The sequence below is a fragment of the Lepus europaeus genome, chromosome 17 (genome assembly GCF_033115175.1).
Source record: "Lepus europaeus isolate LE1 chromosome 17, mLepTim1.pri, whole genome shotgun sequence".
Classification (NCBI taxonomy): Eukaryota; Metazoa; Chordata; class Mammalia; order Lagomorpha; family Leporidae; genus Lepus; species Lepus europaeus.
In genome coordinates, this window is record NC_084843.1 from 34,812,950 (window position 1) to 34,839,706 (window position 26,757).

Here is a 26,757-nt window from a genome sequence, read left to right on the forward strand (position 1 = left end):
TATAGATCTGCTGCTGAACTTTTTGAGACTTACAGCATGGCAACAATGACATTCAATCCTCCTGTTGAATCTTCACACTCCAAAAAGAAGGTATGTAATACTTTTTACCTTTTAAGAAATTACTTATAAAGATGATTCACTCCCCAAATGCCTACAACAGCTGGAGCTGGGCCAGGCTGAAATCGAGCCTGGAACTCAAGTGGGTGGTGGGGACCCATATACTTGAGCTATCACCTGCAGCCTCTTAGAATGTGCACTAGCAGGAAGCTGGAATTGGAAGTAGAGCTGGAATTCAAACCCAGAGACTCCAGTATGGGATGTGGGCAACACATGTAACAACTTAACTGCTGTGCCAAATGCCTACCTCTGCTTTTATTTTGAAAAAGAAAAACCAAAATAATAAGTCTCCTAGTAACTCTAACTCCAGCTTGCTTTTATACATATTTTTTTCATTTAGGTGTTCATAATAGGATGGATGGTTAGGCTTGGAATTATACAGAGATGGTCATGAGACTGTTTTATTCAGTACAGGAAATGTTCAAGACCTGCGCAAGCATCTGTCATTGTTATGTTTCATGTGTTCATGTCAGCTGTAGCCATTTTTAACTCTGCCTATTCACTGACTTTTGCTTATGGCCAAGAAAACTTCAACTCATACTTTTAATATTTTTCAGGATAAAATTGTACAAGGGGATTCACTTTTAAATGAAGATTTAAATCAGCTAGTCAAAAGACATTGCAATGAAGCTGCTATTCAGTCACCCCTGGATTTCACCAAATATTTGAAAACATCGTTACGGTAGTAGAAAGATTGAAGAATCAGTAGACTTTGTTATATATTTGTGTGTGTGTATGTGCAGATACACATCAATATGTTGTCTACTCAGGACCTTTGTATACAAGGAAAACTTCCTAAGAGTGATTAGGAAGAGGACACATTACCCTTTGCATGGCATATGGCTTCACTCTATATTCTGAAAATGCTACTCATTAAGAGAATCAAGCCTTTTTTTCCTGCAGGTATTTGGAAATTTCTTTCTTCATGATGCTGCTTTTTGAAAAATTAATGTACATATTATAGTTAAAAAAAAAACCACTCTGGATTGATTCATACTGAACTGTAGTTGCTATATAGAAGAGAAAAATCAAGACCGTGAAAAGGTTTTTATTTTACCTAGTTAAGCTGCTCTTTATAAGCAGATACTCTTTAAAACTAAATATTTTATTGCAATACCATAGATGCAAATGAGAAACATTCTAAATTTGAGTGAAAATATATTTATGAAAATTTTTGAGAAAAAAAGCTGGAAATTAGTCCCAGGTTCATTATTTTTTTTTTTTTAAAGATGTATTTACTTGCTTGAGAGGCAGAGTTACAGGAGGAGAGACAGTGAGGTCTTCCATCCTCTGGTTCACTTCCCCAATGGCCTCGATAGCCAGAGGTGGGCCTATCTGAAGCTAGAAACCAGAGCTGCTTCTGGGAGTCTCACGTGGGTGTAGGGGCCCAAGCACTTGGGCCATCTTTCACTGCTTTCCTAGGCTATTAAGAGAGTTGGATGGGAAGTGGAGCAGCTGGGAAACGAACCAGTGCCCATATGGGATGCCTGTGCTGCAGGTGGAATCTTAACCTACTATGCCACAGCGCTAGTCCCTGCTCCCCATTAGTTCTTTATAAATGATATACTTCAGCAGGTAGCCACATTTGGTCTTCATTGTAGCTGCTTTCAAAGAATGTTTAATACAATTGTAGTCTCTGAAGTTTTTTGCATTTGACATGTCCTGGAAGGTAACTGGGGGAAGAATTGCTCCAGGGTAGTAAAAGCAAGTCTAAGACTTTACTATTCTGTATAGATGGTGGTGGTGGGGCTTCATTTAGTTTTTCCTTTTTATATGTAAAATGCCTTTTATAGCAGTTTTCCAAGTATTTTAGGACTATCCGGTGAAATGCATGTTTCAGTGACTAAGTTGTATTTTCTACTGTTGATAGTTGAATCAAAACATCTGTTTGATTCTTGTGAGAATTTGAAACATTGTACAGGAATCATATAGTAATATGGCCTGAAATTTTGGTCTGAAGCATAGAGCTCTTTTTTCTCATGAAGTAAATGAAAGAATTCCTTTACTATTCCAATAGAGTGGTAGGATATCAGCTTAACAGTTGATGTCAATCTTTCAATATAGTCTTGGGTGAATTATTGTTTATTTTGGAAAGGCAGAGAGACAAAAACAGAGAAAGGTACCTTTGATTAGCTCACTCCCGAGATGCCCACAACAGCCATACTGGGCCAGATTGGAGCTAGAAACACAAGCTGCTTCTCTCGTGTGGATGGCAGGGACCCAAGTTCTTGAACCAACACTTATTGCTTCCTAAGGTGCACATTAGCAGGAAGTTGGAATCAGAAGTGGAAGGGCCAGTGCTGTGGCGTAGCGGTGCCAACAGTAGTGCCTACAGTGCCAACATCCCATATGGGCGCCAGTTCGAGTCCCAGCTGTTCCACTTCCAATCCAGCTCTCTGCTATGGCCTGGGAAAGCAATAGAAGATGGTCCAAATCCTTGGGCCCTTGCACCCGTGGAAGAAGCTCCTGGCTCCGGATTGACGCAGCTCCAGCAGTTGTGGCCAGTTGGGGAGTGAACCAGTGGATGGAAGACCTCTCTCTCCCTCTCTCTCTCTCCTGTGTAATTCTGACTTTCAAATAAAAAGTAAACCTTTAAAAAAAAAATCGGAAGTGGAGCTGGGGACCAGTGCTGTGACATAGCAGGTTAAGCCACAATCTGCAGCCTGGTCATCCCCTTTGGGCACTGGTTCAAGTCCTGGCCACTCCACTTCTGATCCAGCTCTCTGCTGTGGCCTGGGATAGCATTAGAAGATGGCCCAGATGCTTGGACCCCTGCGCACATGTGGGAGACCCAAATGGAGCTCCTGGCTCAGCATGGCCCAGCCATGGTCTTTGTGACCATTTGGGGAGTGAACCAATGGGTGGAAGATCTCTCCTCTCTTTTTCTCTCCCTCTCTTACTGTAACTCTGACTTTCAAATAAATTTTTAAAAAAGATAAAGTTGAGGCCAGCGCCGTGGCTCACTTGGCTAATCCTCCACCTGCGGCGCTGGCACCCTGGGTTCTAGTCCTGGTTGGGGCGCCGGGTACTAGTCCCGGTTGCTCCTCTTCCAGTCCAGCTCTCTGCTATGGCCCGGGAGGGCAGTGGAGGATGGCCTAAGTGCTTGGGCCCCTGCACCCACATGGGAGACCAGGAGGAAGTACCCGGCTCCTGGCTTCGGATTGGCGCAGCGCCAGCCGTGGCAGCCATTAGGGGAGTGAACCAACGGAAGGAAGACCTTTCTCTCTGTCTCTCACACTAACTCTGCCTATCAAAAAAATAAAAAGAAAATAAAGTTGAGCTGGGACTCAAACTTGGATATTTCAACATGGAATGTAGGCTTTCCAGGTGGCATTTTAATCACTGCACCAAACACCCACCCCTGTTATTTTTCTAGAAGTATTGTGTGAGGTCAAACTTTATTTTTAAATATTTATTTATTTGAGAAAGTTGGAGACAGAGAGAAATCTTACATCTGGTGATTCATTCCCCAAATAGCCGCAACGACCTGGCCCAGGCCAAAGCCAGAGCTTCTTCCATGTCTCCCACATGGATGCTGGGGCCCAAGCACTTGGGCCATCCTCCACTGCCTTTCCAGGCCATTAGCAGGGAGCTGGATTGGAAGGGGAGCAGCTGGAACTCAAACCGGCACCCATATGGGATGCTTACACTGCAAGCCACAGCTTTAACCTGCTGAGCCACAGCGCTGCCCCCTGGGGTCAGACTTTTTAGGCTTGATTGCTTCATGATGAGAAAGGTATGATTCAGCATGTAAATATTGGCTTACATATAACCCATCTTTTAGATAGAAAACAAAACCTAGGAGTGTTACTAATTTGTGGGTAACCAAAGGTCTGTCCCCATAAGAGCACAAGTTACCAGACCATGTCACAAATCATTTATTTTCCAAACATATACAAATACATTTATACTTCAGCAACAGAAACTGTAGTTTAGATGAAAATTCATTTGTAAAATAGAAATTCATCAGCTATTTTATGCTTATATTATGTTTCTAATTTCTTGTTACATGTATATTTGCAGAGGGACCATAAAATTATACATCTAATATTTGAATGTCCTGTATGAATTTGATGATGAAATATACTTGAGCATTAACTTTATATGACCTTATGTTGATGAGTTTCTTTTTCAGAACTAATGCCATTATTCATCACATATGTACTTTCCTGAGGTCATATGAAAGTTTACTTTAGTTTTTTGTGTTTTAACCTAATATTGAGCATTTACCATGAACTTAGCACTATGCTATGCACTTAAAAGTGAATTGGGGTAGTAATGGGCATAAGACAGCTTTAGTCTTTCATGATTTATGCTGAGTCAAATCATTCACACAGCACTTAAAAAAGCAGTATTATCTAATCAGTATTAGGGATTGTTTCAAAGTTCAGATACTTACGTCATGTGAAATAGGGATGATTTCAGAGAATGCTTGGTGACAGGCTTCAGCATAGTCTACTTTGAATCTAAGACATGTATTTCAAAGATACTCATTTCAGGTATTCTTATGTCAAAGTTCTTAGCCACCAGCCAAGAATTGCTTATAGGAAATTTATACATAGATATGGCAGAGAACACATACATCGTTAACAGTGGATCAAGAAAATGTGTTGACCCAAATCTGAACTCTGTGGAACAGGTAGTCTTCCTTTTCTGATACCTTTTTGGGGGAACAGGTATGTTCTTTTTCTGGACTCACTGCTGATGTGAGAGAAGCAAATGAAAAGGGATCACAGACTGCCATCTGAGAGCACTTGCCGTGTAGGATGCCTTTCACTCTGTCAAGTCTGAGATCAAAAACAGTAGTGAGGAAAATCCTAGTCTTGTTTATTAGCATGGAAGCACATCTGTAAGAGCTTTGTGTTTGAGTTTACTTAGTTTTAGTGGATCAGAAAGCACCCCCAATTACTTTGCAGAATTAAGGAAAGCCTGTGGGTAGAGTGGAGAGATGTACAGAGATACTGATAGGGAGGATTTAGGATCTTGATAGGAAGATTGAGTTAAAAAGGAAACTCTACAACATCCTTGGGGACATACTTAGATTAATGAGCCTCAGTGTCTCCAGAGCCACTGAGATAGAAGGACTTTTCAAAAGCCAAGTTTGGTTAAAAACAAGGCACTTGATCCTCCACCTTTGCTGAGTCTACACTCTGTATTTATTCCCAGCTGGAGGACTGTAAGTAACACATGAAACAAGGACAGCACTTTCTGCTCAGATAATATTGTTTTTTGCTATAGTTTATCCCAGCTAATCCTAACTTTGTAGCACAACACTCTGGTAATCTTACATCATCCTGCAAAACAACCAATTCTAGATGAGCAAGTGACTGAGAGGAAGTTAAACTGTATTATTTCTCCATGTCACACATTGTAAAGTGGGTAGACTGATAGAATTCATACTTTAATTCTCCTTTCTTTTCACTCCTAGTGAAGCTTATTAAGTACTATAATAAACCAAACTTGGATGTTTATTCTTTTCATTTCAGGTTAAAAGTATGAAGTGGTAGTTGATACAATCCTGGTGGCTGTTTTAGATGCATAATAAATAAATGGATAATTTCTTTGATTTGGTATACTGATAATGGCTTTGTAATTTAGATAGGCTCTAAAGAAATGTTCATATTTTTAGGCCGGTGCCGTGGCTCAACAGGCTAATCCTCCGCCTTGCGGCGCCGGCACACCGGGTTCTAGTCCCGGTCGGGGCACCGGATTCTGTCCCGGTTGCCCCTCTTTCAGGCCAGCTCTCTGCTATGGCCCGGGAGTGCAGTGGAGGATGGCCCAAGTGCTTGGGCCCTGCACCCCATGGGAGACCAGGAGAAGCACCTGGCTCCTGCCATCGGAACAGCGCGGTGCGCCGGCCGCAGCGCACCAGCCGCGGTGGCCATTGGAGGGGTGAACCAACGGCAAAGGAAGACCTTTCTCTCTCTCTCTGTCCACTCTGCCTGTGAAAAATAAAAAAAAAAAAATGTTCATATTTTTGACAGACTCTAGGTTGTGCTGGTCAGTTGTAATGTAAAGTAGACCCTCTAATTAAAAACCCAGACTCAAATAGAGTATATGCGTTTACCTCAAAATGTGATGAACTACCAGATTAGGATGCAATATAGGCAGTAGTCTGGGTTCACTCTCTTGCAAAACAACCTAGTCTCCCATTCAGTCTCAGGGTAGGATTCAGATTTGTGCTGTAGCCAAACCAACTACATTAAAGCTTATGGGGGTGAGGTAGGTGGATTAGAAAGAGTTAAAGCCAAATGAAGAACCCAGAGAGAACAGTCTTCCTTTTCATTTCCTTATCTGCAGTTTTCTTGTTGCCTCTAGAGTAGTAATCCGGTTTCCAACACATGGTAAGGCAAACCATTTCATCTATGATAGAAGCTTGAAAGTGTTCCTGGAATACTTTTTTGAATGCTGCAGCACTGTGCATTTGTTACAGACTATTTCATTTAAAAGGAAACTTATAGTAGCACTGTATCAAACTGTTATAGTCTGAATTCTGGTGACAAGAAAATGGTGGTGGTGGTTCTAGTGTTAAGGCTTTGACTTACTAAGATCTTTAAATGACATGAAAGCTGTGTGATGTATTTTACCACTGCAATTTTTGGGATATGCAAGAAATATGAGGACTACTTTATTCATTTTTAGAATTCTTAAAAATTTCTGAAAGCAAAAGTAAGGATTTTAGTGTACTTCATAATTCAAAGAAAAATACCTTAAAATTTAATAGCAATTTAAAGATAGTTTGGGATTTACTTTAGAGGAAAATATATTTCACTTTTAAAAGTTGTAATTTGTTTCATACCAAGAAGAATACTTTACATTTAACTGATAGTTTTGTACAGCAAGGTCTTAAAAATAATTTACATTAAATGGCAAGTATTGCTTGGATGGATAGCTCTTAAGCAGAAATGAAGCTCTTTTACATGAAACTCAAGCCCATTTCAGATATTCATAGCATATATTTTCATTTTAGGAGGGTTGTCTTCAAATAGTGAAATAGAAAAGTAACACTTCTAACCCACTGAATATCAAGGAAGTTATGTCTAATAAATATATAAGTACAGTGTCAGTACAAACTTTGCAAAATAAATAAGTTTACCTTAAACACCAACTCAAATCTATTTTTGCTTTTAAAAAATGGTTAGGTTCCTTGTTAAGATATCACAACTCAGTAGAATATAAATTACACATCATTTTAAATTCATTTTGTGAAAAACAGGAAGGCAGTAATCTGTGAATATATATAAGCAATAACCGTTTTTAAAAAACTCATGTCTTTTCTGTATGTAAAAAATCCTAAAGAAGAGTGCACTATTGTACACAATATAGGAACTGCATTGACTTAATTTTAATGAATCCTATGTTATAGGACATATTTACATTTGCAATGCCCGAAAGCTTCCAATTCTCAGCCATAATACTGGCTAACACTGGCTCTTTGTCCTCAGTTCTCAGGTTGGAAAACTATGGCCCTTGGGCCACATCCAGCCTGCCAACAGCTTTTGTGTGGCCTTTGAACTAAGAATAGCTTGTACATTTTTAAGTGGTTGAAAAAAATTATAAGAAGATATGTGAAATTCATACCAAATTCCAATTTCAGAGTCCATCAGTAAATTTATGTGTTACCAGAATCTAACAATGTTCCTTCCTGTATGTACTGTCTACAGCTGCTTTTGTGTTACAGTGGTAGAGGTGAGTAGTTGGAACAGAAACCATTTGGTTTCCAACTCTAAAATATCGCACATCTGGCCCTTTACAGATACAGTTTTGCTGACCCTTGTTCTAATTCAGTTATTGCAAGCTTATGATGGGTTTTCCAGCTGCTTACATTTATAAAATGGCAATTCCTTGGGCTTCCTTCCTTCATTGGTCAGTACATTAGCTGGTAGTTACCAGTTTGTGCCATTTTGCTTGTCCTCAACATGGACCTTACATCATGTGTGACAGTTTCAGTTCTGAAATTATTTCCAGTTTTAAGTGTAACAAAAATAGGGAAATTATATTTTTTTCTGCCATGTTTGTTCTTTAACTTCTTGCTGGGAGAGCTTCACCTGTAATATAATATACATAGACCAATTAGTATATTGAAAATGAAGCAGAAACTTTTATAGCATAGCAAGTATTCAGAGTTGTTTAACCAACAGAAACCCAGCAGTGGTGACTAGGTTTGGGGGGACAGCTTGTTTGCTAAAAGCACAGTGTTAGAACATGATGTTCCTAATGTTGGAACATGAGCTATTTCTGCCCTGGAACACTACGTTCTTTAGTAAAAATTTTTTATTATAATGTTAAACTCTTCAACTTGAAGAGAAGGCAGAATTCTTTCAATTCATTGTGCATTCAGATAAGAGTAAGGTGAATATTTACTTCAGATTCTTAGAATTACTGTAACTTCTGATGTAATCATTTTAAAGCAAATAGCATGAATTATGTCAAATGAATGATGCCACATGTCTGTTTTCTATAGGAAAGCAGAATTTAGAGGCAGTCATCTAAATTACTACCACCCTTCCCATTCCAAAATACAAGTAATGAAAAATGTTCACTACAGGGGCTGGTGTAACGGTATAGTGGGTTAGTTGCCACCTGTGATGCCAACATCCCATGTGGGCGCTAGTTTGAGTCCTGGCTGTGTTACTTCCAATCAGGTCTCTGATAATGCGCCTAGGAGAGCAACAGAACATGATCCAAGTGATTGATCAGATCCCTTCCACCCATGTAGGAGACCCCAGTGGAGTTCTGGGCTCTTGGCTTCTGCCTGGCCCAGCCATGGTTATTGTGACCTTGTGGGGAGTGAACCAATGGATGGACGATTCACTCTTTCTCTGTCCCTCTCTCTGTGTAACTTTGCCTTTCAGATGAATAAATCTCTTTAAAAAAATGTTCACTACAGCATACATATTAAGACAAATTTCTAGTGGAGTTGTATTTTTTTTTGAAACATATGAAAAACAGAGTGACAGGGGAATGGGCAGAGACCGAGATCTTCGGTTTACTGGTTCATTCCCTAATTGCCCACAAGGGCTGGGCCAGGCTGAAGCCAGAAGCCTGGAACTCCATCTCAGTTTCCCATATGGATTGGAGGGACCCAAGTACTTTGCCCATCATCTACAGCTTTCCCTAGCACATTAGCAGGAAACTGGATTGAAAGTGTAGTAGCCGGGACTCAGATTGGTACTGTGATATGGGATGTGGCAGTCCCAAGTGGCTGATTAACTAGCTGTGCCACAATGCCCTCTCCTGGAGTTGTAGTCTTAGCCTACTAAAGCAATCGTACAGTATACAAAGGGCTTCTTAAATATAGGGTGGTACATTCACTTCCATGAGTGTAATTTCACTCTATCCTTCAACGAGTTACAATATAGGTGTGATAAGCACCTATGCAATTTACTTGCTAAGTTCTGAATTTGAAAAACAATATTTAAGTTTTGACTGCTCTCCTTAACATACTAACAAAGTCATTACCATGCTTTGTCACTTCCCTAAAAGTTGGAGAGGCTCATTAGGCCTCAAGTTCACTTGACTTTTGGAGGAGGGACTGACTTAGCAACCCTGGGGCAGTAAACAAAGTCTAGAACTTAAAAAATTGTAATCCCAGATGTAACTCAACAGAAAAAGGGTGCTGAACTTCCTTGGAGCTTCACTATCTTATTCATACTCAATATTATCTGAGGCTGTGATGGGAATTGTTACTATAGTTGTGAGATTTCTTTCTGATGAGGCTACATTCAGAATAGGTGGATATGCAGATTCTTTAAAAGGGGAGATTTCCTGTATTTGGTGTTGCTTTTTAATTTATTTTAAGGAATACAAATTTCATCAGTACCATTTTAGGAATACAGTTATGCTTCTCACAATACCTGCCTTCTCACCCCTCCACTCTCTGCCCCCCTCCCCTTCTCCATTAAAATTCATTTTCAGTTAACTTTGTAAACATAAGATCAACTCTATATGGTAAAGAGTTAAACAATTTGCACACACATGCACATTATGGTTCCACCAAGACGTATCAGTGAATTCTTTGTGAGCTTTTGTAATTTTGCATCAAAATATATATTTATTTGAGAGAACATTTCCATCCACTTGTTCACTCCCTCAAATGCCCTTAATGACTGGGGCTTGGCTAGACCAAAGCTAGGAGCTGTGAACTCACTCCAGGTCTCACCCGAGTGGGATCACAGGAACTTGATTACCTGTCTCCCAGGGTCTGCATTAAGAGGAAGCTGGAATCAGGAGTGGAGCTGGGACTGAAACTCAGGTCCTTTGACATGGCATCCCAAACCGGTATTTTAACTGCTAAACCAAACTCCTTTCCCCAATTTTGCAATTTTATATGCAAAATCCCTGATTGTGATAGATATATGGTGATACTCTATAGTGTAATCCTGCCATAGTGCATTCACTATACGATTGGTCTTGTGAATTTTAAATTTTGGAACTACAGTGAAATAGGTTTGGGCTTTAATTCTCCCTTAACTTCATTACAAAATTAAATGATGGGTGAGTGGATTAATGGTTAAGATGCTGGGTCCCACTGCAGATTACCCAGCTGTGGCTACTGGCTCCAACTTCTTGATAATGCAGACCCTGGGAGGCAGTGATAATATCTCAAGTAATTGGGTGTTTGCCACTCACATGGGAGACTTAGATTGAGTTCCAAGCTCCTGGCTTTGGCTCCGGTCAGCACCGGCCATTGTGGTCATCTGGAGGAATAAACCAGCAGATGGGAACTGTCTTTGTGTTTATCCATCTCTCCCTCAAACAACGTAAAGACAAATGAAAGAAATAAAAACTTAAGTGAAAAGAATAAGCATATGTTTTATTTCCCAACATGCTTTTTTGTTCAGGTTCCATATATTATGCTTTAAAACATAACAAAAGATACTCTCTGTGAATACCAGCCAGTGAGTTATCAGTACAGTTCTAGACTGATAAAATAAGGCTTTGAGGTACTTTGGTTAAGTTGGCTGCCTTGGGGTCCTTTGCTTAGTTATCTACAAAATAAAGAGGTCTAATATTATAAAAGGTCAAGCTACATATGAGGATACTGCAAAAACTTTGTGGAGAAATGAATTTAAAAGGTAAGTTTATTTTGGTGCAAAAAAATTTTTAAATCTGTACGTTTTTTCATGATATGCATCTTTCAGGAACTTCTTAAATACCTCATGTGTACATGAATTTCAAAATATTTTTGCCCCTCAATAAACTTACAGTCTCATTTTCCATGACCTTTTTGCAGGATCCTTGTATATCTTCAGAGTCCTTTCCATATTAAAGGTACCAGTCTTACCTGCCTTCAGGTGAAACCCTCCTCTTGGACAAGATAAAATGTAGTACTAACTGTGCCTCACAGAGTAATTTAAGTTGAAACCTGTCTCAGATTGGTGCAATGACAGCATACCTGGGTAAAACATGCTGCCCTTGGTCACTGCCGATAATCCATTGTGTCTCCAGGGGACAAGCCACAAACGGGTTTCTCTTCCTTGTTTTGGATGTTTTCTGAGGCCAAGAGCTGAGAAGGTGATGTGAGTCCTCGAGGCTGTTTAGTTGACTTGGTGAACTTTTTGAGTTCACTGGCAAAAGAAATGCCTTTTCTTTTATCTTCTCGGGATGCCTGTGGGGAAAAAGAATCTTTCATTGGTACTGGGTTAAACTGAGAGTCCTCAATCACATGGTACTATGTCAGAAGGAGCTCTTTCCTCTTCTGCTAAATAGAGCTTTGGAAAGAAAGGATCTTCTCAGAGGGGAGCACCTGTTTTTTCACCGTGAAAACAAAGCCAAATAATTTTCTCCCAGCTAAATTCCTTGACTTTAAGAACTTTCTCCTAGATTTCACTAGCTCTCAAATCTGATTCTGGTGTGGTTATGAATATAAAAAAATTTATGAAGAGTGTAAAGTAACTTTTAAAACATTACCTGCACCTGTTCCTTTAGCTTAAGGATGAATTTTCCCGCACCTTTCCACTTGCTTTGGGCTTGAAACACACACTCCTGATCCAAAAGGACTCGCTGAGAGGGCTTTGGGGTAGAAGACTTCTTGGTGCCAGTGTCTTTTACCACCTCTTCCAAAAGCACATAGTCACTTGGGTTGGGATTGCTCAGGATGCTGTAGGAATATTTGGCTTTGCACAAGGTCTGAAAGATAAGTTAAAGTCAACTGCATAAAGAAAGACACAGTACCTCCAATATTTGCATTCATTCTAAATGAAACTTTATGGTTGAAAAATGCAGACTTACAGATGGAAGGGATCTTCCAAAGCAGATCACCAAACTCCTCATTTCACATTAGTGTAGTTACAACTTTTAAAATACTTTACCACATTACCTTTCTAAACTTCCCAATAGTCTGTGATTTTGGTGGTATTATCCCTATTTTGAGATGAAGAAGCTTGACCTTTTAGAAGGTAAGTAGATTCCAATTATGCACAACTGATAACATAACAAAGACTTGAACCTGATATTCTTCACACACAAATGCTGATAGTCAGGAAGATCATTACAATCAGCAAGGAGCGGACTCCTGCCCTGGAAGCTATTCTGTCACACAGGCTGCCTCCTTGTCACAGAGTCTTGTATTCTGAAGGAATTTCAGAAGTCACTTGGTCTCCTTTTTCGTTTAGTACAAGAATATCTTTGATTTATGATGTGTTGGAGCCAACTGGAATAGGCTAGTGAATTTGGACAGGAGTTGTTTCTACAACAGAAATAAATTAGGGAGGTATTTTCTTTTAAAGGGAGCTAGACTAAGGCACAGACCCAAGGTCTTGTTCAGGATCTCATGGTAAGATGCAGAGCTGCAGATTGAACCTAGAGCAATTTGATGTGGGTCTGTGCTCTTAACCATTATGCTGGATCACTTCTCAGGCAAGTGCTTAGTAAATGCAAACCACAACAGGCTATGAGGCTATGAGGTTCTCTGAACCTGTGGACAAAGCAGCATGATCTAGAGGAAGGGAGTGGGTTCAAGCAGGCCTTCTGCTTGTTTTCTGTAGGGTCCTTAAGAGATGGTCAGGCATCTTTGGGACAAGGGAATGATCACTGCAGCCCCGCTTCCTAGATCTGGTATTATCAGTGCCTGATAGAGATCCAAACTCCTGGTAGATACCAGTTCACTGTTGAAGGAATGAACCAGTAGCTTCCAGCCTTCAGAGTGCTCTCTTCCTTTCCCCCATTGCTCTAGTACTTGATTCATAAATTGAGCTGTCGACAACTGATGCCAAGGAAAGGGCTGAGGTGGGGGAAGGAAGGGGCTGTCACCTGCTGAATGACGTCCTGTGCAGTGCTGACACGGGGGGCCTTGATGACTGTCCGCGGCTGCTCTGGGGAAACGTCATGCACCTGGACAAAGAAGCTCTCTTCCTCTGAGCTCAAGATCACCTCTCTGTCATCTTGAACAATGGTTTTCTCTTCTGGGCTCTTTGTTGAAAGGAGAAAAAAGTATGAATAATTGGTAGAGAAAAATCTAGCAAAAACTGAGCTGTTACTTAGGAATGTGGAAACAGTTCTTAGTTCTATATCTTGTATACTTTGTTTCATGAACTATTCTAAAAGAAGACACCTGTCTTTGGAGAGAAAGAAATATTTCTCCTGATACTGACAAATCCACAAGGTCTGACCCACAGTAAGCCTGTTCACCTCCTAATAGCTATGGATTTGGAGAGTCCAAAAGAACACAGTGAAGTTCATTTAAGAGAATCCCACCCATTTCCATGTAGCTCTTGAGCATGTAAGAAATGCTGGACATCTGAAATGTGAAACAAGTGAAATTGTCAGCCAAGCTGAAGGAAGCAAAACCCACAGTACAAAGGCTGAAATTGGCTGGAGGCAAGCTGCATTGAATACAAGTAACAGCAAAATTTTCAAGCAGTATAGAAGTATATTAATAAAACAAACTTGTCCCCTACTCTTTTTTTTCTCCACCTCATTCTCCACACAAAAAACCCTCTGATGTTAGGATATGTCCTGAATTTAGCCAGGGGTATTTATCTCCACCTCATTCTCCACACAAAAAGCCCTCTGTTGTTAGGGTATGTCCTTCTGAATTTAAGCCAGGGGTATACAAGGGTATTTTTGTCTGAATAAATATTTTGTATACACAATAAACCCCTGTGATGCTATGAATTGAGATATAATGTGATTGTGATTGTGAGGTGGCTCCTGTTCTTTAACCCCATTGTCAGATGAGGGTAGCTTAAAGTTCTCTTTAGAAGGGGGGGCTTAAAAGGGTAGGAGTGGCAAGGCAAGTAAATGGTAGGCAAACCCATCCAGAAATGAGGACTTGCCAGAAACTCCTATCCCCAGAATTCTAAGACTATTCTGTCCAAGCTACGGAAATGGTGCAAACTAAACAGAAAGCCAGGAATCTAACCTGGAACTTCAACCAGCCACATGACCCAGAAGGGTCTCCACTGATATTTAAATCAAAGAAAATAACTGCATCTAGGTGGCACCAAACTAACCAGGACTGGCTTCTGGAGCTTGCCCCTCATCTGCTTATACCTGTCCCAATCATTTCCTTAACCTTCCAACCATTTTGTGTTAAGAGTTTGCAAGACTCAGTTGTTTGGCCCACCTACTATACGGTGGTGAGAGGGGGAGAAGAGTTATAAAATGAGACTGTACTCTCCTACTTAATACTGTTGTACAACTTGGTTTTTCTCCCCATTTAAAGGAGTGTGCTCTTTGGGGATGGGGCTGTAGTGTTGTGGGTTAAACTACCTGCAATTCCAGCATCCCATATGGATGCCAGTTCAAGTCCTGGCTGCTCCACTTCAGATCCATCCCCCTGCTAACACCTGGGAAGGCAGTGAAAGATGGCCCAAGTCCTTGGGCCCCTGCACCCACCTGGGAGACCTAGATGAAGCTCCTGGCTTTGGCCTGCTAATGCACCTGGGAAAGCAGTGAAAGACGGCTCAAGTCTTGGGCCCCTGTACCCTTGTGGGAGACCTAGATGAAGCTCCTGGCTCCTGACTTCAGCTTGGCTACTGAACCAGCAGATGGAAGACTTCTTTCTGCTTCTCTTCCCTCTCCCTCTTTCAAATAAAGTTTAAAAAAAAAAAAAAAGTGTGCTCTTTATTTCATGTCCATTCGTAGGGATCTTAGTGCATAATAGGATATGGCTGCATAATGTCATTGCATTGATCATAATATAGCCAAATTAGGGGTAACCAAAAACCAGGAAGAAATTTAAAAAGGTTCTCTAAGTTATCACATAAAATGTTCCAACAACAATGCACTAAACATTACTTTTAAGAGATCAACTTGGGCACCCCAGGTTCTAGTCCCGGTTGGGGCACCAGATTCTGTCCCAGTTGCTCCTCTTCCAGTCCAGCTCTCTGCTGTGGCCTGGGAAGGCAGTGGAGGATGGCCCAAGAGCTTGGGCCCTGGACCCGCATGGGAGACCAGGAGAAGTACCTGGCTCCTGGCTTTGGATTAGCACAGTGCACGGGCCACAGTGGCCATTTGGGGGGTAAACCAATGGAAGGAAGACCTTTCTGTCTCTCTCTAACTCTGCCTGTCCAAAAAAAAAAAAAAAGAAGGGTGTGGGGATAAGGGAATCCTAATCCACTGTTGGTGGGAATGTAAACTAGAGGACCCACTGTGGAAGAGTATGGAGATTTCTCAGAAAGCTGAATATAGACCTACCATATGACCCAGCCATCCCACTCCTGGGAATTTATCCATAGGTAATGAAATCAGCATATGAAAGAGTTATCTGTACCCTCATGTTCATTTCAGTTCAATTTACAATAGCTAAGATAGGAATCAAACCCAGATGTCCATCAACTGAAGACTTGATAAAGAAATTATGGGCCGGTGCCGTGGTTTAACAGGCTAATCCTCTGCCTTGTGGTGCCGGCACACTGGGTTCTAATCCCGGTTGGGGCGCCAGATTCTATTCTGGTTGCCCCTCCTCCAGGCCAGCTCTCTGCTGTGGCCTGGGAAGGCAGTGGAGGATGGCCCAGGTCCTTGGGCCCTGCACCTGCATGGGAGACCAGGAGAAGCACCTGGCTCCTGGCTTCGGGTCAGCGCGATATGCCGGCTGAGGTGGCCATTGGAGGGTGAACCAATGGCAAAAGGGAGGACCTTTCTCTCTTTCTCTCTCTCTCTCTCACTATCCACTCTGTCAAAAAATAAAAAAAAACTAAAGAAAATTAAAAAAAAAATAAATTACAGATAAAGAAAATACACTATGGAACACTACACAGCAGTAAAAAAAAAAAAATCCTGTCATTTGCAACAAAATGGATGCAACTAAAAACCATTATACCTAGTGAAACAGCCTGTCACAAAAAGACAAATATCATATGGTTCATCTGATCTGTGGTAACTAATGGAGTACTTAAAATGTAATCTACAGGAGTGAAACTGACACCTTGAGGTAGGATGATTTTGAATAGCCCTTGCCTTGACTGTCAAGGAACAATGTTTTTCTTGTTTGTTTGTTTTTGTTCTCTTTTTTTTTCCTCATACTATTTGGTGAACTCTACTTAGTGTAAGTTTAATCTTATGAGTATAAAATTAATTGAAAATTGATCTCTGTAAAAATAAGAATGGGAAAGGAAGAGGGGGGAGGAGGAAGAAAGGTAGAAGTATGGGCGGAAGGAGGGAACAAATCACCATGTTCACAAATTTGTATATATTAAATGCATGAAGTAGTATTCCTTAAGCAAAATTTTAAAAACACACAATGGAATACTACTGAGCCTTAAAAGGCTGCAGTCTTGTCATTTACAACAATGTGGATGGAACTGTGTGAAGTGAAATAAGCCAAGCACAGAAAGACAAGTGCCAGATGATTTCACTCATATGTTAAATCTGAAAATATTATCACAGAAATTAATGGTATTAAAATATTTCAAATATACAGGAAAATATAAATGTTTGTATTGGGGGAAGGAATGAGAAAATATAGGCCAAAAGATAAAAAGTGGGAGATACACAGGATGAAAAAATCTGAAGAGCTAATGTATGATGTGAAGATTATACTTAATAAAAATTGTGTTAAATACTTAGATTTTAACTTCTGTTGTCACAAAAATAACTTTGTGTGGTGATATATTGTAATCTGTTTCATTATAGAAACCATTTTACTACCTATAAATATCCCATAAAATTTACTTTTTATAAAAATGCAGGCATTCCAAGTGGTGGCTTAACCACTATACCAAATGCCCACCATTGTCAGTTTTTTAAAAAAAGATTTTATTTATTTGAAAGAGATACAGAGAGAGGCAGAGCCAGAGGGAGAGAGGTCTTCCATTCCATTGGTTCACTCCCCAAATGACCACAATCAGCTGAGCTGATCCAAAGCCAGGAGCCAGGAGTTTCTTCTGGGTCTCCTATGTGGGTGCAGGGTCCCAAGGACGAGGGCCATCTTCTACTGCTTTCCCAGGTCATAGCAGAGAGCTGGATCAGAAAAGGAGCAGCTGGGACTTGAACCGGCACCCATATGGTATGCCAGTGCTGTGGGCTTTAACCCGCTGTGCCTCAGTGCTGGCCCCATTGTCAAATTTTTGACAATGATAGTTTTTTGAGCAGTAAAGCAGTTTATATTACAGGTTACACAAATTAGGACAGTGAGATTTACATAAGTTAGATGACCTGTTCAGTGTTACCTAATTCGTTGCAAGTCCCAAGTTTGTCTAGTTTCAAATCCAATAGCAATTAGAGGAGGGCACACTCACCACAGATGTGGTATCTGGGAGCCAGCATTGTGGTGCAGTGGGTTAGGTTACTGCCTGAAATGCCAGCATTTCATATGAATCCTGGTCGAGTCCTGGCTGCTCCACTTCTAATCCAATTCCCTGCTAATGTGCTTGGAGAGCAATGGAGGATGGCCCAAGTGTTTGGACTCCTGCCACCTATGTGGGAAACCTATATGAAGCTCCTGATTCTGGCCTGGCCCAGCTCTCGCTGTTGAGTCCATTTGGGGAGTGCACCAGAAGACAGAAAATGTCTCTCCCACTCTTTCTGTAACTCTGCTTTTCAAATAAATAAGAAAATCTTTCTTTTAAAGATTTTTTTTTTTTTTAAAGAGTTGCAGAGAGGCAGGGAGAGAGAGGGAGAGGGAGAGGGAGAGGGGGGGAGGGAGGGAGGGAGGGAGGGGACAGACTTCCATCCGCTGGTTCACTCCCCACATGGCCACAATAGCCACAGCTGGGCCTATCTGAAGCCAGGAGCCAGGAGCTTCTTCGGAATCTCCCACATGAGTGCAGTGGCCCAAGAACTTGGGTCATCTTCTGCTTCCCCAGGCCATAGCAGAGAGCTGGATCAGAAGAGGAGCAGCCAGGACTTGAACAAACACCCATATGAGATGCTGGCACTGCAGGCAGCGGCTTGAGCCGCTATGCCACAGTGCCAGCCCCAATAAGAAAATCTTTTAAAAAGGGGGGTTGGGATACCTGACAGCCCAGGAGACAAGAAAATGATAAAAGGCAAGCAGGAGACATCAGAGATCATAGACAATTTGGAGACTTCGTATATGGCTAAACTGCTTGTTTATTTCACTGGTACCACAGAATAAATTAAATGGAAATACTTACAACCCAAAATCTATCAACTATGATATGCCATCTTACTTTTAATAATTGCTAAATTCATTTACCTAAGTGGTAGATATTTATTGGTATCACTATGTACCAGGTAAGCTTACATACAGTAAATATGATTTATTCTCTTTTTGAGATATATTTAATCATTTAAAAAATTTCCCATTAATGGAGCAGGGATTTCAAAAGTATTTTTTTGCATTAAAATAAACTCATCATTTAATTAATCTTCCCACACAATTTATGAAATATCCTCATATATTTAAGTTGCATATGGGTACCATAACCTCCATAGTAGCTTGTTCCCTCCCTCCCTTCCTTTTTTCCTTTTTCCTTTCCTTCCTTCCTTTGAAAGAGGGGGGAGAGAGGAAGAGGGAGAGAAAGAGAGAGCGAGCGAGCGAGAGAGATATCGTCTGGTTCATTCCCCAAATGCCTGCAACACGTGGGCTAGGCTAGGTCAGCCAAGAGCCAAGAACTCATTCTGGGTCCCCCACATGGGCCATAGGGATTTAAGTACCTGCTGCTTTCTAGAGTACACATTAGCAGGAAGTTAGAATTGGAAGTGGAGCCAGGACTTAACCCCAGGCACTCTGATCTGGGACACAAACATCCCACATGGCAGCTAGAACACTGCACTGAACACCCATCCCTCCGCCCCACTCCTGGACCCAGTCCTTCTAATCATGAAGTGAAGTCCCACTAGTCCTCTCAGTAACCCCCATCTCTCCTGCTCACTGCCTCTCGCTGCCTCCCACGGTGCTGGGTGTACATAATCCACAAAGACTGACACGACTCAAGCCCAGACAGCACAGGATGGGTAGGGCAGAAGGAACAGTGACCCAGAACCTTTGAGACTTCAGTTCCTTCTACTTCTGATCCTGTCGTGATTTAAAGTTTTTGGATCTCGGTTGTGTAAAATGGTTTCCATTACATCACTAGATCACTCCAGACACTGGCAGTTTGAGAGCTCAGTGCTGTAAGGAGTGATGCAAATACATGGTTTGAAAAATGTGCTTATTCACTGATGTTGTAACTCGAGGACACTTTAGTGGCTGCTGTTTAATGAGACAAAGACAATTAGAAATGGGAAAAACATTTAAGAGAGAATTTAAAGATGCGCTCCATCAACAGAAGCCAACCAATAGAGCGCTGGCTGCATCCCTTCATTCACCTGAGTGATCTTGGACATTCAGCTCATGTGAACATATACTTTCACTAATTCTGACCAAAGCTGATAGACTTTTCTGGCTTTGTGTGGAGTTATTGGATATTTTCAAAGAAATATTATTGGTTTACTTACCAGCACAGAACCTTTTACAGGTAGACTATCCTTTACCTGAAATACTTGGGGCCAGAAATGTTTCAGGCTTCAGTTTTTTGGGGGAGAGTCCAGAATATTTGCATACACTTTACTGGTTGAGTGTCTCTAATCAAAAAATCCAAAATCCAAAGCCTTTTGAGCATGATGTTGATGCTTAAAAAGTTTCAGATTAGGGCTGGTGTTGTGGCACAGCAGGTTAAGGCACTGCTTTTGATGCTGGCATCCTATACTGGAGTGCTGGTTTGAGTCCCAGCTGCTCTTACAATCCAGTTCCTAGCCAATGCACTCGCCAAGGGAGTAGATGATGGCTTGAGTACCTGGGCCCCTGCCACCCATTTGGGAAAACTGGATGGAGTGCTGGGCTCCTGGCTTCAGTCTGGCCTAGTCCTGACTTGTGGCCATTTAAGGAATGAACCAGTGGCTGGAAGTCTCTCCCCTCTTTCCTCACTCTCTGTAACTCTGCCTTTCAAATCAGTCAATGTTTTTTAAAAGGAGGGGGGCAGTATTGTGGCACAGCAGGTTAAGCTGCTGCTTGTAACGCCAGCACCCCATATCAGAGTGCTGGTTTGAGTCCCAGCTACTCTGCTTCTGATCTAGCTTCCTGCTAGTGTGCATGGGAGGGCAGCAAAGATCGTTCAAGTGCTTGGGTTCCTGCCACCCACATGGGAGATCTGGGTTTAGTTTCTGGTTCCTGGCTTCATCCTGGCCCAGATCTGGTTGTTGTGGCCATTTGGGGAGGGAACCATGGATAGAAGATCCCCCTATCCCTACCCTCATTGCTCTGCTTTTCAAATAAATTAATCTTTAAAATTTAAAGTTTTGCAGTTTGGAGCATTTCAGATTTTGTATTTCACATTAGGGATACTCAACTTGTATGACCTGGGGCCAGTATTGCTGATACAGCAGATTAAATGACCTCCTGTGACAGAAAACATCCCAGGAGTACTGGTTCAAGTCCTGGCTGCTCCATTTGCAATCTAGCTCCCTGCTAATGTATCTGGGAAGGCAGTAGAAGATGGCCTAAGAAGTTGGACCCCTGCCACCCATGTGAAAGATCTGGATGGAGTTTCTGGATCCTTACTTTGGCATGGCTCAGCTCTACCAGTTGTGACTACTTGGGGAGTGACCCAGCAGATTGAAGATCTCCCTCTCTCTGTAGCTCTGCCTTTCAAATAAATAAAATAAATCTTAAAACAACAACAACAACAACACTGTATGAGCTAAAACTTTAGCAGGCACTAACAGGAAGGCCACCAACCCACAGCTGTACAATATCTACAGACTTTGTAGTACACAGTACAGTAGTTCCCCCTTTATCTGCATTTTTATTTTCTACAGTTGCTACTCACTGTCAATCATGGTTCAAAAATATTAAATGGAAAATTCCAGAGATAAGCAATTCATAAGGCTTAAACTGTGCTCCATTCTGAATAGTGTGATGGAATGTCAAGCCAGCCTGCTCTGTTCCACCTGGGACAAAAATCATCCCTTTGTCCAAAATGTCCATAACTAACCACCTGCCCATTTGTCACTTTAAGTAGCTGAGTTAGTTATCAAATCAACTGTCAGGGTTATGGCAGTATTTTATATAGGGTTCTGTGCTGTCTGTACTTTCTTTTTTAAAAAATACTTATTGGAAAAGGTTACAGAGAGAGAAGGAGAGACAGAGAGGTCTTCCATCTGCTGGTTCATTCTCCGAGAGGCCTTGATGGACAGCGCTGAATCTGCCTGAAGCCAGGAGCCAGGAGCTACTTCCAGGGCTCCTGCATGGATGTGAGGGGCCCAAGCACTTGGACCATTTTCCACTGCTTTCCTAGGCACATTAGCAGAGAGCTAGACTGAAAGTGGAGGAGCTGGGACTCAAACCCATATGGGATGCTGGTGTTGTAGGTAGCGGCTTAAGCCACTGGGCCACAGTGCCAGCTCCTGCTTCCTTTGTTTTATAAGGGATTTTTAAAGACTGGATGTTAACTAGAAATACAATTCTGGATATGTGTAGAAGAATACAATCATTTCTCTACATTTACTTAAGGTTAGTGTAAACCAAGTTGTAATTAGAAGAAATGCTGAACTTGAGGGTGGTGGCAAGCAGGGAGATGGTTACTGACAACTGAGCTCTTCCAGCGTAGGCTATTCCTGGACACACTTACTTCCTGCTGAGTTTTGAAGACGATCCTGCCCACATAGCCTTCTTCTGGGAACCAGCTGCTCAGGATCTGCAGGATCTCTTCTTCTGGGCCAATGGCTCTCTGGAACGGCTGCTTCCTGCACTCATTCTTTTCCTTAGATATAAAATACTTCTCTTCCATCAAAAAATAGTCTGTGGCAACAGGTTTGGTGTCATGGTCAGTTTTCAGAATCTAAAAGAAAGAGCAAAGGCAAATTTTGGCACACCTTTGAAGAGTGAAGAAAAACCTTGAAAACAAAACAAGTCTGTTTTCCTGGTGTTCAGATAGGTTTGCTGTGCAATTTACGAGTGGATTTTCCTCTGGAGGGTTGCACCATTCTGCTGGGAAGATCTAAGAGTTGTTTCAAGTCCAAGAAGGATTGTTCACGTCCACCTGGGCAATAGCACACTTTATTCATAATCCCTGGACAACATAACTATTTTTCCCACTGCTGGGATAAGAACTGACTGAATTAAAAACTGTAATTTCACAGTCCACAAACTTAGCCCTTTGTAATCTCCCAGCACAGGACCAAGGGTAAAGAACCTAGTCCAACTTTTACTAAAATAATTGTTTTCTTATTTTTATTTTTATTTTTTTCATTTTTGACAGGCAGAGTGGACAGTGAGAGAGAGAGAGAGACAGAGAGAAAGGTCTTCCTTTGCCGTTGGTTTACCCTCCAATGGCCGCCACGGCTGGCGCGCAGCGACCGGCGCACCGCGCTGATCTGAAGCCAGGAGCCAGGTGCTTCTTCTGGTCTCCCATGGGGTGCAGGGCCCAAGCACTTGGGCCATCCTCCACTGCACTCTCTGGCCACAGCAGAGAGCTGGCCTGGAAGAGGGGCAACCGGGACAGAATCCGGCGCCCCGACCAGGACTAGAACCTGGTGTGCGGGCGCCACAAGGTGGAGTATTAGCCTATTGAGCCGTGGCGCTGGCCCAAAATAATTGTTTTCTCACTTTGGAAATAATCATCTTCTCAAGGCAGGTTCACAGGGCTAAATTCTCATCTGATACAAGTTTATGGGAATTTCCTTTCAATAAACTCTTGACAGTATGCTCAGAGGTTCTTTTTCTCTCTTTCCTCCTCCTCTTCCTCCTCCTCTCCTCCCCTTCCTCCCCTCCTGATTTATTCATTTATTTAGAAAGTAAGAGCTACACACACAGAGAGAGAGAGAGAGAGAAAGAGAGGGAGGGAGGGAGAGAGGGAGGGAGGGACAGACGGACAGACAGATCCTTGATCTACTGGTTCACTCCCCAGATGGCTGCAACTGCTGGGGCTGGACCAGTCCAAAGCCAGGAGGCAGGAACCTCATCTGGGACTCTCACCTGAGTGCAGGGGCCCAAACACGTGGGCCATCTCCCCCGCTGCTTCTCCTAGGCCATCAGCAGGGAGCTAGATTGAAAGTGGAGCAGCTAGGACACAAACCAGCACCCATATGGGATGCGGGTGTCACAGGTGGCAACTTTACCTGCTATGCCACGATGCCAGCCCCAAGAGTTCTTTTTTTTTGTTAGTTAATAACCCTGTGCAGTCAAACAGAAAGGCTGCGGAGACTGCAGCCAGGCTGACCCGAGTCTGAGGTTTGCCTTTAATACTTACGGGCTGTGAGGCATGGCATAAGATATTAACCCATTGGAGACTCAATTTTCCCACCTATAAAGTGGGAAATCGTAACTATAATAGTCTCTTAATTTTCTTTTGTTTTGTGGTTGGGGCATAAAGCCTGGCATGGGTATATTATGAGAACTCAATAAATACTAGCACCATCCCAGGTACTTTGAACTGTGTTCTTTCACCCCGATTGCACAGATTTCTGATACCAGACTGAACTTGGGAGTGAAGGTCAGTGGTGCTGAGGAAGCTCTCTTCATCGCCTTCCCGTGAGAAGTGGCTGAGTGCTGAGAGGAAGCTGCCACCACCTGGTCTAGATGAAGCAAAGGCCCTTCTCTCCAGGCCCCTGCCAAGGACGCAACGGCCAGAGTCAACACTGTGGCCTCTCGCTGGAGCCAGAGCAGAAAGGAATGTGCTGAGGACGGCGGGCAGACTCTGCTCCCTCCAGCCCAGCCTCTGGTCTATAATGGAGGCCATTCTAAGCTTTGACTACAGGGGCCAAGACAAACAGATTAACACATTATTGCTACTATGGGAAAATTCAGGACATGATGCTTTTAGGCGGCCACTGGCCGGTCCCCTCCACGAGGGGGCGAGCATCACCCCTTCCTCAGGCCTGCTTTACATCCACGTGCTTCTTTGCAAGAGGTGACAAAGAAGCAATGGGTTGCTTCTTGCAGGTGGCCCTTATCCCTCCACAGCCTCAAGTGCTTTGTGGGAGTGCACACTGAAGTTCACAGGATGACGGATTCCAAGCAAAACCCAAAACCTTTGGAAACAGCTGCCACTTGATGAACTATGAAATTTGACATCTAAACTTATTTCCTAGGATTCTATTTAAATCCTATATAAAGCTGTGGGCAACATATTGCTGGTCTGCAGAAATATACTCTCTCAAGGGACACAGCCATTTGTTAACACTTTTTAATGTATGGTTTTTCAGTAGTTTTTTTCTTTTTAAAGATTTATTTGTGTGAGAGAGGGAGAGGGAGAGGAGAGAGGGAAGAGGGGAGAGGGGAGAGGGGAGAGAGGGGGAGAGAGGGGGAGAGAGAGAGAGAGAGAGAGAGAGAGAGAGAGAGAGAGAGACTCTTCCACCTAGTGGTTCTACCATCTGGTTCACAGATGGCTGCAATGGCCAGGGCTTGCCCAGGCACTTCTTCTAGGTCTCCAAGGTAGCAGGGGCCCAAGCACTTGAGCCACCTTCTGCTGCTTTTCCCAGGCCATTAGCAGGGAGCTGGACTGGAAGTGGAGCAGCTGGGACTCAAACCGTACCCTGTACGGGATGCAAGTGCTACTGGCAGCGGCTTTACTAGCTATGCTACAGTGCTTGCCCCTCAGTAGGCTTTTTTTTTTTTTTTTAATTTTTGACAGGCAGAGTGGACAGTAGAGGGAGACAGAGAGAAAGGTCTTCCTTTTTGCCGTTGGTTCACCCTCCAATGGCCGCTGCGGTAAGTGTGCTGCGGCCGGCGCACTGCGCTGATCCGATGGCAGGAGCCAGGTGCTACTCCTGGTCTCCCATGGGGTGCAGGGCCCAAGAACTTGGGCCATCCTCCACTGCACTCCCTGGCCACAGCAGAGAGCTGGCTTGGAAGAGGGGCAACCGGGACAGGATCAGTGCCCCGACCGGGATTAGAACCCGGTGTGCCAGCGCCGCAAGACGGAGGATTAGCCTAGTGAGCCGCGGCGCCAGCCCTCAGTAGGCTTTTGATCCCCTGTGACCATCCATTCATTACACGATTGCAGCTACATTTCAGCCTAACTTCTAAGAGAGCTCAAGGGTCACTCCACTTGGTCATTGTTCCCCTTGGTCTATTCCAAGAAGGAGAAGGAATTCTGAAATGAATTAAGGATAACATAGTCTGCAGAGGCAGTAGGCCACTGTGTCAAGCACAGTTCGAGCTTCTGGTGTGGACAGAAAAGGGACTACATACAGGCCCTGCCTTGCCCTCCCTCCTCTGGGTGCTGCTCCGCCTTGCTGACTCTCACACTCCAAGTCATTGCATGGATCACAATACCGCCTACAGAAGATCACAGAGATCCCTAAGGGGATCCACAGCTGATGTGGCACAGCAAGACGGCCCTCAGGAGGTTCAGCTACAGAGTTTGGGGTAATAAGCTGTCATTCTCTTGTTTTAGGCTCTCCATGCTTCCTTGCAGTACCAGGAAGGTGACTCAAGGGTCAAGGTCAAGTGCCAGGGGAAGGAGGCTGCTGGCTGTTCAACATGCTAAGGCAGGCCTTAGGCAGGAGGGGCTGGAGATGTCTCCTCGGCCTTTGTGGACCATGCTAGTGCTCGTTGAGTTTGATCCAGCTCCTAGGATGGCACAGAGATTTCATTCAGCGCAACTGCAACTCTGACTGATGAGTAAGTTCTGAATGAGGAAGGAAGATGAGGCCCGTGTGCCAGCACAGAGGGAGAAGCACACAGGGTTGCAGGGCCATTCATTCTGGTCTTCCCCTTTCTACATGCCAGTGTTTTATGTGGCTGAAGAATTGTTGAAGTTTTTTTCTTTGGTCTAGGTAGCCTGTTTAGTGGTACAAAGATCCCTCAGAACATTTTTAGAGTGCATCTCAATATTAATTAAGATATTTACAAAAAATTCAAAGGCATATCATGAACAGGAACATCTATGAATTAATGCACATGTGTATTTAAACACACACATACATATTTACACACACACACACCACATACATACAATAGTAGATTCTCCCCACCATGGGCTCAGTGGACTCACTTGCTGGAGAAGCTGTTTTGCCTTGGTGCCTCCATTTATAGTAAAAACCACAAAGGGCTCTGGGCCTGGGACCCCATGTACCGTGACTCTGTGAGTCTGCAAACATTTTCTTTCTTCTGTGTTAAACATCTGTCAAAGAAAATCACAAGGTTTCTCATTCATTCTAAAAAAAATATCATATCTCTAGGCTATATTCAATTCAGGAATGCTTGTGCTTAGATATATACAGAACATGTAAATACAAAAGACAAGA

At 42.7% G+C, this 26,757-nt stretch overlaps 2 protein-coding genes across 5 annotated transcripts in view; one reads left to right on the plus strand and one right to left on the minus strand.

Moving 5' to 3' along the window:
• The window catches only part of NOC3L (NOC3 like DNA replication regulator), a 55,729-nt gene extending 51,499 nt beyond the window's left edge, over positions 1-4,230 (plus strand). Inside the window, exons 20-21 of the mRNA XM_062214099.1 lie at positions 6-90; positions 675-4,230. Of these exons, the coding sequence (XP_062070083.1) occupies positions 6-90; positions 675-803 (214 nt within the window). The 3' untranslated portion in view covers positions 804-4,230. The remainder of the gene's footprint in view (positions 1-5; positions 91-674) is intronic.
• An 83-nt stretch (positions 4,231-4,313) lies between these two features.
• PLCE1 (phospholipase C epsilon 1) overlaps positions 4,314-26,757 on the minus strand; it is a 331,237-nt gene continuing 308,793 nt past the window's right edge. For all 4 annotated transcript variants that reach the window (XM_062214098.1, XM_062214096.1, XM_062214097.1 and 1 more), the window contains exons 28-33: positions 26,505-26,633; positions 22,137-22,346; positions 13,372-13,530; positions 12,031-12,249; positions 11,516-11,728; positions 4,314-8,165 (exon numbers count right to left, since the gene is read on the minus strand). In XM_062214098.1, coding sequence (XP_062070082.1) covers positions 11,540-11,728; positions 12,031-12,249; positions 13,372-13,530; positions 22,137-22,346; positions 26,505-26,633 — 906 coding nt within the window. In that variant the 3' untranslated portion in view covers positions 4,314-8,165; positions 11,516-11,539. The remainder of the gene's footprint in view (positions 8,166-11,515; positions 11,729-12,030; positions 12,250-13,371; positions 13,531-22,136; positions 22,347-26,504; positions 26,634-26,757) is intronic.